Raw genomic sequence first — 14,539 nt, forward strand, 5'->3', positions numbered from 1 at the left:
GCATCAGTGAGAGTGAGGTGAGGTCTTCAGTCACACCTGTTCAGCCTGCTGCCATCTGTCAAGCGAGACAGAAATATCTGCTGATGTACCACCAGACTACAGAGCAGCTTCTTTTCATCAGGCTTCAATTCATCCTCAGCGCCAAATAAGCATGGTTTATTTTTAGCACTTATTTATTCATCCATTTATATATTTTGCAACCCTGTGTTGCAGAATGCTAAATTGATAAACCTTACCTTGAAAAGTGAGGGTGTGGAAGGCTGGGATGTAAATTTTGTCTTGATGACTCCAGAGAGTTCTGGCTCTGTCTCATGCTAGAGTCTGGGATGATCACTATCTTTCCTCAGCTTCTGTTTACATGTGAAAAAGCCTTACTAATGTAATCACATTATTCAGTGTGTCCATGTTGATGGACAGCTGAAGGTAAATCTGCCACCTTGGAGGTTTAATTTAAAACTTGATTTAATTGAGAAGTCACTCAAATCTTCCCGCAGGTAATTTGATCTAAACAAGTCAACAGTTTCATTTGGTTTAAAAAGCAAAGTCTCAATGAAGCTTACTTCCAGGTTAACTCTGTCCAAAAATAAATAAATAAAATAAAATAAAATAAAAAATCCAGACATAACCATTCAGATGTTATGTCTTATTTCTTTAATCCATAGTAAACCAAACTGTAAAAACAACATGTGGTTTTACTAATCCTTGAGAGATGTGAAGCAAAGATACTGTGTGAAGGGAAAGGGATGTTTTATAAATTACAAAGCATCTATACTACCATCAGCTATGAGTTTGTCCTGCAAGGAATAAATGTAACATTTCTTCTGATTCATTTAGTAATGACAAATAATTGTTTTGCTTGTATTCTCCCTCTAGTCAAGATGGCATTACTTAAAGCACTAGGATACTTGGTTGTCATCCTGGTTATGTACTGTAGTCTGGAGAATCAACTGCACAGCCAGTCTCTGAATGTATTCTTTGAGGTAAGAATAAGAATTGTGAAAGGTTATAGTGCTATACCGTGAGATACTGCAACTGGTGATTTGGCTACACCACTAAACAGATTGTTTTGTATATGACTGTATGTATGTATTTAGTCATTGTTTTAAATAGACAAACTGTACAAGTGAACTAATCAGGTGGAAATGGATTTCTCCAGGACTTGATGGGTACAAAAGCATCCCACCTTCATCCCAGAGAAAAAAGAGCAAGTGAGTCATGTTTTGATAGTATCAATTGAATGTATCAACTGTATCAGTGATACAATTCACTGTTTGAATACCTGTCTGCTCATTAGAGCCAAAAATATTCATTATTGACAACTGAATATGTCCTTTTCACTTAAGTATGCAATTCATCAGTTTACCAATGATCCTGTTTATTGTCTTCCCAGCTAACTTAAATTCCTCTCATTATGAACTCCAAGCTGTTATAAATATATCTGACCTGGAGCATCTCCAAATGCTTCTCAACACCTACAGTTTCCCGTTAACGATCAGCAGCAGTGCTGAAATTATCAGCATTGACATCACAACAGGTATAACAACATTTTGTTTCCATTAGGTATACTTTAACCCTCTCAGTAAATATGTCATTAAACCTTGTTGTTGTTGTTGTTGTTGTTGTTGTCTGCTTCTCTCTCCTGACAGTGTGTTTATCAAATATGTCTGAATACCAGTGCAGATGTCAGGAGAGCTTTGCATGGTCTTATAACAGCTGCATTAACCATGTAGCCTGTGACGCCATCGTTGCTGACAAATGTGGTTGCATTAACGCCCTGCCGGCTGATGGCCTGTACTGCCAGCCAAACACCAGTCAAACAGGTAGGCCCAGCACTGCTAACTCATTCTGTAATGTCACACTGAGATGTGTATCATTTACTGAAGTACTGTATTTGAATACAAATTTGATTTACCTGAGATACATTTGAACATTTCATTCCATTTTCACTGGACAGTGAGTAGGCTGTCTTTTCTATTTTAAAGTAAATATTTCTGTAACAGAGAATTTATATGGTATTGTTACTTTTACTTAAGTAAAACTACTACTAGTACTTCTTCCCCCACTGAAGTGAATTTCCTCAAATATTGCAAATAAAGTACAATTTAAAGGTCCCTTAGTGTTATTAATTTATGAGTCTGATGACTGCGCATAGTGAAAAGTGTTGATTGAAAAGATTAGAACTATTCGCTTCATTCAGTGCTGTCTTGGTATGAGAAGCATTCTGTTTTGATTTGCAGGGGTGAAGTAGAATAGATTCTTCAGTAATAGAAAAGTGTAATAGACATTTAAAATATAGAAAAGTACAATAACACTCAAAGTGCTGCTGAAACACCACCTACACCACCATACCGTATCTATGGCATGTAAAATGTAGAGAATGAAGGTCTGTGTGTGTTGCTGAAGATTTGCCCTAATGTTGTAAAATCACCAAAACTGCATATTTCTTGGATGATCTATTGTAGATACATTAATGCTTTGGAAAAGCATACATTTGCCTCTAGGCTCATCCAACTTACATAAAGCATGTCAAGTTTAAGTTCAAGCAAAAAGGTGACCTAAAAAGTCTGACAAATAGTGCACATGGGTAACAGCACAACATAGTTCATGTCATGATGACTGCACACAGTGAAAAGTGTTGCCTGTTCTCCTCCACAGACCCAGTGGACATTGATTTAGTCCTTGACTTGCGCATTCCAGTCACCAGTGTGCCAAATTTCATTCATCTATTCAGGGAAGCTGTGACAGCTTTATCACTCCCCCACACCATCACTCAGTCTGTAAAAGTAGTAGGCTTTAATTTCACCACAGGTAAGATTTTTTGTTTTCTTTGTTTCCGTCTGTAATTTGCATGAGCGATTTAATGTTGTTTTATCTGTATAGTTTGTATACTGTGGCTTGAAGTTTTTTGAAATTTCTTTGAAAGCGTGCTATCCGAACTCCACTGGAGGACTGCAGTGTCAGTGTGAGGAGCAGTTTGCTTGGTCCTGTGATAAGTGTGACATCTACAGTGCATGCAGTAATGCCACTGGACAAACCTGCAAATGCATAAATGGACTTCCTTCTGATGGACAGTTCTGTGAACCAATCACAAGTAAGCAATGATGACTGTTCCAATAAAAGTGACACTATTGACAAAAAAGGTGACATATGAATGTACTGTATCTGTCTGACTGTCGTAGATGTGCTGACCTATCTGTTATACACAGACTCATGCATCATGTTGTGTTGATGCTGTATATAATTTAATCTCCAATGTTGCTTCACAGATATTGCACAATGTCCTACCCCAACTACTGGTATGGTACAAACTTTGCTTTGTTTTGCATAGATAATGTTGAAAACTTGCTGTAGAAAAAAAAAATATATAAAAGCATATTTTGCTGTGAAATAACTTTTATTGATGCCAAGTGTTGAAGAATTTTTCAAATTGTTTTCTTCAGGGACGACACCAATGACAACGCCAGAGACAACACCAGAGACAACACCATTGACAACGCCATTGACAACGCCGGTGACAACGCCATTGACAACGCCATTGACAACACCAGTGACAATACCACCACCAGAGGGTATTACACATACAATGCATGAATCAAGTTTTGCGTATCTCATGAAATTGCTTCTTTGTGATAACAACTGTTTGTGCTGTAGAGAGGTCCTTGTCGTTTGCCATGGATATAGATTATGATCCTTCATACAATGACCCAACCAGTGAGGTTTACCAAACATCTGATAATAGTGTAAGTCTTGAAGTGTCTTTGTCACAGTGTTGATGCGATGAATTTATGTGATATTTGATACTGATGTAACTGTAGAACCCATAACAAGCAGGCTCTGTCACTGTTCAAAACAGATTAAAAAACAATGTAAGAAGCACATCTCCAATCTAGAAGCAGCAGAGATTGTTGAATTTCGGTAAGTCAAAAATTTCTTTTTATTTTACTCTCCTTCTTAAATCTGTTTTGGAGATATACTTTTCTATACAGTTTGGTTGTTCTCAAGGTCACAGCATACTTACATTAGCATGGTGTTGAGGTAATAACATTTTTAAATTTAATATAATAAAAGTGGTTACAAAAATGTTATCACCTCAGTATGATATTATAGGGGTGTAGTCTCTACATTGTAAAATCAGAATTCTTTACGTTATTTTGGCTCTAGGGGTGGCAGTGGTGGTTAGTCAACCACTTTGGTCCAGGCTGAAACAACTGTTGGATGGATTGGCAGGAAGTTTCAATCACAGTGTTAATACATTTTCCAAACAGTTGCTGTATACTTTGGCTCATGTCAAATGGACCTTGGTTTACGTTTCAAAATCCAGAAACTCTATATCACTGATCAAGGTGATATAGAGTATATGAGATTATACAGTAGAGAGTATAGAGTAGGGCTGCACGGTGGCGCAGCAGGTAGTGCGCGTGCCTCACAGCAAGAAGGTTGCCGGTTCGATCCCCGGGTCAGGCGGGGCCTTTCTGTGTGAAGTTTGCATGTTCTTCCCGTGCATGCGTGGGTTCTCTCCGGGTACTCCGGCTTCCTCCCACAGACCAAAAACATGCTCATTAGGTTAATTGATGACTCTAAAATTGTCCGTAGGTGTGAGTGTGAGTGTGAATGTTTGTTTGTCATTGCATGTGGCCCTGCAATCGGCTGGCGACCGGTTCAGGGTGTACCCCGCCTCCCGCCCACTGTAGCTGGGATTGGCTCCAGCCCCCCGCAACCCCGAAAGGGATAGGCGGTATAGATAATGGATGGATGGAGTATAGAGTAGAGAACAAGTACAGCGAATTGAGTAACAGCAAAAGTTATCTTCTATTATGTCATTAGGGCAAAAACAAGCAACCATACAGTGTTTAAGATTGTTTTCTAGGTGGTTAGTTGTGGTTAATATCAAGTTTCCAGAGCAGATATTCCTGAATGGACTACATTATGCCTGCTTATGATTGAATTTTCATTGAGATTCAATTTTGTATTACAGGAGTGGAAGCACCATCTGTGACTATGTAATAAGAGCAATCTCTGTTCAAGACATTGAAATTGAAGCAGTTCAAGAAGGGATACGTAGAGAGTTGGGAGAGATATACCCTTTGATCGCTGACAGTAAGACAGTTGCACATATTTTTGCAAAATTTCGAGAGAGATCATTTTCTGTGATTTTTCTAAATGCACATTATTTGTCATTTCAGGAGTAACTGGTCATTCTGTTTAGATGATTGTTTCATAATTATATGACCTTTGTGTCCATTTTTTTTTAAAGGCACAACACCCTTAAAGTTTGAACCATCTCAAGCATTTTTTGGGAAACGTGTGACTGTGACTTGTGGCCCTCCACCAAAGGCTCTCAATTTTAGTACCAACTGGATTGCAGAGTGGAGACGTGAGGGCACAGTGATCCCTGAAGATAGCGAACATAGCATTGCAAAAACGAATGGAGCATCGACGTTAACTGTGTCCAGATTTTTTGGCACTGACAGTGGTAAGAAATAGATCCAGCATGTTGTAATCAAAATGATTTTTAGTCCTGCCTCAGGAGACATTCACAAATTATACACATTAACAATGCAAGTGCTATCTAGGACTTTTCTCCGTCATGCTCTGACCTGCATGAATGCAGAACTGTGGTTGGCCCGAGAGCAGTTTGTCATGGAATGCTTAGAATGCAAAACCAGCATCAATACTAACTGGTTTAGTCTGACCCACAAATGCTAAAAAAATATGTATGGTTATGGTAATGCGATTTGACCAAAACTGTTAAAAAACATAGACCTGGTTTTACTCACACGAAAGGCTGAAGGTGTTCATATATCTAAAGTGGTAACCATTAGTTTTTATATTTTTCTACCTTTAACTTGAACAGAGAGCTAAATGTAAAACATCTATGCATCACAGAAGAGGCAGAGAAATTATTTTCTTAATGACAGAAACCACAAAATGCATGTTCCAAATCAAATTCAGGCTCCTTCTCTTGTATTCTTCAAAACCCATCTAAATGTAGATGAGACAAGACAAAAGCAAGACAAAAGCAGTCCAACTGAAATCCCCTTTAGTCATCATTTTTCCAGTTAAAAATAATGTTAATGTTATTTTAAACTTAATTTAACTTTATTTTTTTATTATTATTAAATGTGAAAAAACAGGTTCTTGAGGAAATATCAGAAACACTGCAAAAATAGCAACCATGCAACCAAAAACTAGAAGATATAATTTTCTCCCTTTTCATTTTTTTTCTCTCAAAGGAGAACACCTGACAAGTGATTTACAGAGCAGATATATCCTGTAGTAGCAATAATTTCAGGTGTCTATAAAGATATGCCTGGATACTGTTCAAGTCTATTGAAGTCAAAATATTTGGAAGGTCATTACAGCCCCTGATAACCTGATGGTGGCGTCATCCTACCTACTTTTATATTTGTTTGGCAGCACTGATTTCTCATTGATTTGATGTTAATTGCTGATCACCTTCACTTTCAGGACAGTATGAATGCAAGCTGAGAGACAAAACTGTGACCGCGGCATTAGTTTTCAGACAGAAATCCGAGGGAGAGTTCATTCTCAAAGAGAGACCCTTGGTCCAAGTGACACCGATCAGACAAAAGGTCAATTGTGAGGATGGAAAGGAAGTGTCACTGCAGTGTTCTGTCAACAGTCCTTATAGGGTCAAGTTTAAAGACATACCTGCTGCAGGTAAAAAAAAAAAAAAAAAAAAGAGCTATTTACATATTAAGCTAATATTTCTCAACAAATATTTGAGATAATATGTGTACATTTACAGTTTTTTCAATGAGCAAATGTTGATGTTCTTTGTCCCAATTTTTTTTTTTTTTTTTTTTTGGTATCTTTAGGCACCAGTGATAAGATCACCCATCAGTTTTTAATCACTGACTGTGAAATTAGTGAAAAAAAGTTTATTTGTCAGGAGGAGAACTATCCAGATTTTAGCAAAGAAATAACACTGGTAATATCCAGAGAGGGTAAGTATTAATCCAGGCATTAGAGCATGTTATGCAATTCTGATCAAGATATGTTTTCCTGTAATAAACAAAAAAAATCTCTCTTCAATTTCTAGCATTTGTATGTATCAATGATCCTGTCTTTGGTAATGGAATTGAAAATGACAAGGCTATAGCGCCCTGTGATTCAAACAAGGTGGGAGAAAAGACAGCAGTTTGCATGGCAAATGGCAGATGGGAAGATCAACAAGACAACTGCGTCCTACAACCGGTTCAGGACCTGCTCGAGCAGTCTGAGGTGACTTAGAGCTTTTTCTGACACTAAATGCTGGTATAGACAGAGGTGAAATTAGTATTTGAGGGCTGTCAGAGAGGTAAATGTTAAAGAGTATCCTGACACCAGGTTGAAGCAGTGTTTTACTGCGCTCTACAATTGCACATTTCAGGCCTGTTTCATCGTAGAATCTTAACTAAGTGTTCACCTACAATATGTAAATGTGCCTCAGATTTTTAAGTTTTCTTTATTTTGTGAAACTACTGTTCCCAGAGTCAAGCATGAAATTTCAGTTCAGAATATGCTTGTATTTACCACATATATGTTTGTTTTTTGCCCATCCAGGTGTCAGAACTCATACAACTCAAACAGCTGTTGACATTCACATATTATAATTCTCTCTTTTTTTGCAGTATTATGCTCATAGTGACAAGTTGGCTGTCATAAAGAAGATGTTTATTTGTTTTTTCGCACTTGTCTGGGCTTAATGTAACTTAGGTCCCATCAACAAAACCTCAACATATCTCTTCCTTCTTTTAATGCAGAAAACCAAATTTGACCATGATTTGTATTTTTCCACGAGCAAAAAAAATGAATAAAAATCAGCAGCTTTAATTTGATCCATGAAATGCCTTGTTTTGCTAATGCTTTTTCTTTCAAATCTCACAGTCCTTGAACAACAATTCACTGCCATTATTCTTGGCCCAACTCAGCAATGTCACTGTCAACTACACCACGGAAGTTGTTGAATCTCCTGCAACCATTAGAGCCATTGTTGCAATACTCAGCAATATAGCCCTTGCATCAACATCATTATCTTTACCAATAACTAAAACATCAATGAAGGTATGTGTATTAGTCTGCTGTGGTTTGCACATGTCTAAAACAATATGCACTACATTTGAAAATGATCTGATTTCCTTTTTTCTTCAATTTAGGATATCCTATTGACTGGCGGAGTTCTCACAATAAATGAGGCAAAGGAATCATGGGATTTCCTAAACACCAATGATACCAGAAACACCTCAGTAACAGGCCCAACAGCTGAAAGCATCAGCTCAGAATTATTACTGGCTTTTGAGAATATAACAAGTGGTCTTACCTCTGACTCTTTTGACATTTACACATCTCACATTCTCTTGAACAAAACTACGTTCACAGATTCTTTTGATGCTGACTTTGATTCCTCAGTGGAGATAGACATACCAGAGTCTGATGAAAGAAATAAGTCAATCACTGTGATAACATTTGCCTCAATGGATAACATACTCCCCCCAAGAGACAAAGACAATTCAACCTTGTATGTCATCAATGGGAGAGTCGTACTTGTTCAGTCCAGTGGCATCATCAAAAATGTTTCATTCACATTTGATGTTATGAATGATACTCTTGGGAACCCCCAGTGTGTCTTCTGGAATTTCAGCCTCTTTGACGGTCTAGGGGGATGGGATGACAAAGGCTGCGAATTGGTATACAACATAAACGAAACTGTCAGTTGCAACTGCAACCACTTGACCTCGTTCTCTATCCTAATGTCACCCTACAGTCCAGATGACCCAGTGCTGGATATTATAACCTACATTGGAGTTGGCATATCCATGGCTTCCTTGGTCATATGCCTCATCATTGAAGCTGTCATATGGAGAAAAATAAGAAAGAACAATACATCCTACCTACGTCATGTTTCAGTTGTTAACATCGCCGTGTCTCTCCTGATTGCAAACATTTGGTTTATTATTGGGGCAGCCATTTCAGATGCAAAGGAGGAAAACCCCCCAGCATGCTCTGCAGCTACATTCTTCATCCATTTTTTCTACCTTGCCCTGTTCTTCTGGATGTTAGCCTCAGCTCTACTGTTGTTCTACCGCACAGTCAGTGTCTTTGATGGGGGTTTGTCTAAAACATCTATGCTGGCAATTGGATTCTCTCTCGGCTACGGGGCACCTCTCATAATCGCTATCATAACTATAGCCGTAACTGCACCCAAACAAGCGTATATCCGAGGAACTGGTGTCTGCTGGCTCAACTGGAATGAGTCCAAAGCCCTACTGGCATTTGTAATCCCTGCACTGGTAATAGTGGTGATAAACTTTGTAATCCTGCTCGTGGTGATATACAAAATGCTGAGGAGAAGGGCAGTGGCAGATGCTGCACAAGCAGCTGAGAGGCACGTTCTAGTGGTTATTGCCAGGAGTTTGGCTGTCCTCACACCATTTTTTGGATTAACTTGGGGTCTGGGAGTTGGAACCATGACCAGCCCCTACAATAGAGGAATCCATATTTCATTTGCATTCTTCAATTCACTGCAGGTACAAATACAGTAGTTAATATTAATGATATTTCTATTATGACATTTATATTCTTTATATTACAGTACAGTCTTGTACCTGAAGTTATTCCATGGATTTTGAGTACTGAGTTTGCCTTTTGTCATTGAAGCTCTCTAAGCTGATGCTACTCTGTATGTCTTCTTTAAAGGGTTTCTTCATTTTGCTCTTTGGAACACTGTTAGACAGAAAGGTATGTAAATCTCACTATTCAATTCTATTTTAATCATCTGCTTCTTCGGCATTTTCTGCATTTGATATCCCAAACAAAAATTCCCACAGAATTAGAAGTTGCATTTATTTACTGTTGTGAACGCAGCCTAAAAACCTTGCAAGAATTATGCGAGTACACCAACATAAGTGCTTCAAGTGCAGTTTCAAGTACATTTTAAAACAATAAGGGATAAAGATGTTTTTTTGTTTGTTTGTTTATTTGTTTTGTTATGGTTTACCTATCTTTTCATGAGTCAAGGTGCAGTTAGTTGGCATTCACAACGAACAAATGATTCAGAAAGTTTCAATTGAAATAATTCATCCATGAATCCATCCAAGTCAAACTTCCTCCTTTTAGTCATGCCTTGAATAAAAAGTAAAAATAATGAATGAAAACAAATGAAAGTGACAGGTATTACAGTTTGCAATAATACCACTTTTTTTGGAGCTTGCAAATTAGCTCTTGTTGCTAGTCAACCATCAGTAGCTACTGTAGTGAAAGTAAACTGGTAGTAGTGATAGCATTGAAATCCAGAACACTGGTAACACTCTCCACCTCTCTGAACTACATAAAATTGTACATTTCTTCCATTACAGACATGTGTTCAATGAAACAAGCTTGTTGAGTTTTATAGCATCTTCCTAATTTTTGAGAATTAACTTTCCAGGTCCGGTCAGAAATAGCAATAAAGTCACAAACATCCGGAAGTCAGACAAGGGTAAGAACATTTTCCTTAACCATGTCATGTTTTTTGTTTGCAAAATTCAAACATTATGGTGATTCATGTTTTTGATGTTACTTTTCTTCTAGAGCACCAGTGCTGGACACTCATCATCAAGTGGACTGGGCTTTTTCCGGAACTGGAGGAGAGGAAGAGGTATCGCAACCATTGAGAAAAGAAACAGAAGCTTAAAGGCCAAACTTCTAATCGCATATCAAGGTTTTATTAACTATGCTAGAGGCTCGTGTTAGCTGGTTGGTTCATCCAACTTTATCTGCAAATTTAAAGACATAAGCCACAGTTATGCTGCATGGTTAATGCTAAATAGCAAATGCTATCATGCATACTAAACAAAATCATGACTGTGCTAAACATTAATGGCTAATGCCACTATTTACATCATTTCATTCAGACTGTAATTACCAGCAGCATTTAGGGAAAAATTATTCAGATCACTGTCCAAGTTGTAGCTCTGGATCAAAGGTATCGGGAATTGCTGACCCTGAGATTCCACTGGGTGCCTCTGCATGACATTCCGTGTGCAACAAGTTTCCTGGTGTCTTCCGTTGTCTGTCTTCCTGTCTTGCTCAATCTGATCTGTTCTGATTGACGTGCTGTCTGTATAAAATAGATTTGCCACTTCTGGTTCCTTCAGATGCATTGCAGACAGAACGCCAACATTACTGGCGGAAATCAGGGGTGAGGCGGAGCTTGGAAATAAAACATCTTGTGCAGACTCCCAACTTACTCATAGTAGAAGCATAAAAATCAAGGGAAAATGAACAAATAAAAACAATCTTAGCAAGTCAATAAAGCTGGGCAGGCAAAATGCTCTGCTTCTGAAACGTGGGATTAGAGACATGTGGTATGCCCAACATATTCAATGTCACAGATCCGCACCCGGTGGAAGTCTCATGTTACGCTTCACAGACAGAATGTGGATGTTACACATACAGTCTGTGAGTATGAGTACAGCCTCACAGAGCGACTCACATGCCAGCAGCCTGTAGACTCTTATCAGCTGCCATGATGTTTTGTCACAGACTGAATCACTTTGTTTCGTTGCTGTATTTTCAGATGGTTATAATTTGTCATCAAGCTCCTCTGGTGCACTTCATTCCTCCATGACCACATGATGATCTCTGCAGACAGCTCTGGCCAGTCCAAGACCAGTAGTGTTTCATCAAAGCACTGCTTACAGTAACATTATTTAATATACAATAGCAAAAATGTCATATTATTAGTATGTATAGTATGCAAAATGTCAATTGTGTTGTAGTTATATTTCTTTTTGACAAAGAGTTGTATGTTCTTCCTACGAAGATAAATGCTATATCTGATGTCTTCAAAAAGTGAATGCACCGTGCAACATTAAGTGTGTGTGTGTGTGTGTGTGTGTGTGTGTGTGTGTGTGTGTGTGTGTGTGTGTGTGTGTGTGTGTGTGTGTGTGTGTGTGTGCGCGCGCGCACGCATGCATCTGTATGTTCATCAGTGTGTGGTTGTTTGTGTGTACAGGAAGTCACATTAGAGATCTTACACTTAGGCTCACTCAAGTAAATAAAATAATAATAAAGAAAAAACAACTAACAAAATGTCCACAAAGGAGATGCAAAATGCTCCTTTTGGTTTACTTTGCCAATCAAATCAGTTGACCAAGGCTAGACTGTCTTACACAGATCAGTGAAATTGTTTACTCAAGGGGTGGCATCACAGTGACAAATGACTTGGACAGGGCTATCAGTCAAATAGAATTGTAAATGGGTAATGAAATTACCCAGAGAAAATACAAATGTATCAGTATAAAAGTAATACTAATATATTTGTAGAAGCATGTTACTGTCATGTGACATTTTTTTTCATGATGCGATCTTATTGTCTAACATTGTGTTGTGAGCAGTGTTATGTTGTCACTCTAAGAGCAGGTATTTGAAGTCCTCTGTATGTGTTGGTTATTTAGATGTAATTATTGATGCAATCTGAGCCTGGACTACACTTACATATCAATAAAATGTAAGCTTTAGTTAAGACAATCATCAACTCAGCAGAAGTGGTTAGATGGTTACCACAAATGTTTTCATTTGATAGCAAAGTAAAAGTGGGACATGAGAATTTTAGGCATTCATACACTGGTGCCTCAGACTAGGAAAGGGAACATGAAGTCCAACCAATGAGGCCAAATGAAACAAGTTATCTATGTTTCAGCGGATAGCAGCATGTTCACCTGGATTTGGAGGAAGATTTCCAGTGTTTGCAAGCAAATCTACATTATCAAAAGAAAACAATCTTGAGTGTGTAAAACCGGTGAATCGCCATAAGTGATTTCTGATGTTTAACCACATTTAAAGTAATCTGTGCTGTGCTCTGCTTAGTCTTAGAATAGAACTTTTGTTGGCCTTGTTTTTTAGTCTCACTCTCACTCCACTTGGACTTGTCCGTCTTCTTTTTTTTTTTTTTTTTTTTTTTTTTACAGATTTCAAGCTGTACTGTTAATTAATTATGTCAGGCTTTCTTTAAGATTTGTTAAGGGATTTATTTCATGTAATGCATAACAGTGGGACACAGTTCATTGCATTTTGATTAATATAGTTTGATAATCTTAATGTGATTTTGCGTCCAATACTGAAAACATATCAATATATTGTAATTGATGTAAAACATATCCGTCACCCCTGACATGCATTCATTCTTTGGAAAGGAAAAGAAAGGGTATTACATCTTCTTTGTTGAAGTCTTAAAAGGTTTTGAAAAGCATGAAATTTGATTTCAAAAAGTGCACAGATACACAAGGAATGTGCTGTAGCTTTTGTCCATCAAAAGTTAAAACAAAGTGGCACAGTGAAAGTAGCAAACAAGACCATTGAGATCTTTAGCACTGAGCACACTTATGTAAAACAAGTCTTCCACAGTTGTGGCACACTCATGTCACTCCCTCCAGGCCACCACAGGCTACTGTAATATCCAGCTGACTTTGTTTAACCGAAGTTATTCATTGCATATGTCAAGAAACTGTGAAATGTTTTTTAACGAATGAGAACTTATTAGTGATTAAAATGAACCCCTTTCAAAAACCTTCCTTCTCATCTTGTGTGCCAGTTCCTGCTTTATAAAACCTGTTCATCTGGTATATTCTTTTGTTCCTTTCCCAGGAAGGTCTGTCTTCCTGGAACAGTTGCACTATGACTGTAAATCTTCTATTTTTAGGATGCGATCACTATGTAGACAACATGTTCTCACTCCCAACTTGTCAAATACAGCAGCTTATGCTTGAAAGTGTGATGCTCTAAATACCCCTCGAGCATCTGTTTTGCAGTATCAATGGTGGTGGTGATGAGTGGTGTACACCAGTTGAAAAAATCTAAGTCTGGACTGATGGTCTTATGTCATTCAATCTGTTTCCTTGCAGTTTCATTGACCAACATAAGACCTTTCTGCCACTCTCAACTGGAGCTACCTTTAATAATGCAATTTAGTGAGTTACACTTGACCTTAATTTTCAAATACACAAAATGTGGATTATGATAAGTACATAATGCACCATTGTATACTGCATGTATTGCATAACAGAATTATTCATAAATGTTCTCACAACAGCAGACATTCCAAGCAAAATAGCACATTGCGTTGCATTTGCTTCACTTTCCCGTTGCCCCCGGGGAAATTTCTCAAAGAGAAATGGTGAAATGACACCTCCTGCTGTCCAAAGGCAACATCTACAGCAGCACTGCTTCAGTGGAAAATTTAGCTTTTATTATCGAGTTACAGCTTCAAAGATTTTTTGAAGACACTGATGTTCTGTGACATATTCTACTCATGTCCTCAGTGTAATTCCATCCTCGTATTAATCTATTTTTGCTCCTCCACACAGTACTTAGCACTTTCTTTATTTAAGCAAAACTGTGTAAGTTTCAATTCTGTCTTCACAATACTGCCAGACTGGGCTCTGCCATTTGTTACATTATTATTAGTGCTGTCAAAAAATATCGCGTTATTAACGCAAATCAATTTTAACGGCGTCATTTTTTAAATTTTTTTATCAATTAAAGCTCTTTGTGACCT

At 37.9% G+C, this 14,539-nt stretch overlaps 1 protein-coding gene across 1 annotated transcript; it reads left to right on the forward strand.

The window, feature by feature from the left end:
* The first annotated feature begins 875 nt into the window (after window positions 1-875).
* On the forward strand, window positions 876-11,837 carry LOC139347700 (adhesion G protein-coupled receptor F4-like). Its single transcript, XM_070987445.1, has 21 exons — window positions 876-980; window positions 1,157-1,208; window positions 1,391-1,534; window positions 1,647-1,820; window positions 2,656-2,808; window positions 2,924-3,091; window positions 3,267-3,317; window positions 3,441-3,569; window positions 3,652-3,740; window positions 3,854-3,915; window positions 4,976-5,097; window positions 5,255-5,473; window positions 6,469-6,681; window positions 6,840-6,968; window positions 7,064-7,245; window positions 7,891-8,067; window positions 8,160-9,530; window positions 9,700-9,741; window positions 10,430-10,480; window positions 10,573-10,639; window positions 11,561-11,837. Exons 1-21 carry the CDS (start codon window positions 879-881, stop codon window positions 11,617-11,619), a joined length of 3,756 nt encoding a protein of 1,251 aa, XP_070843546.1. The 5' UTR covers window positions 876-878; the 3' UTR covers window positions 11,620-11,837.
* Window positions 11,838-14,539: the final 2,702 nt, after the last annotated feature.

The sequence above is a fragment of the Chaetodon trifascialis genome, chromosome 19 (genome assembly GCF_039877785.1).
Source record: "Chaetodon trifascialis isolate fChaTrf1 chromosome 19, fChaTrf1.hap1, whole genome shotgun sequence".
Taxonomy (NCBI): domain Eukaryota; kingdom Metazoa; phylum Chordata; class Actinopteri; order Chaetodontiformes; family Chaetodontidae; genus Chaetodon; species Chaetodon trifascialis.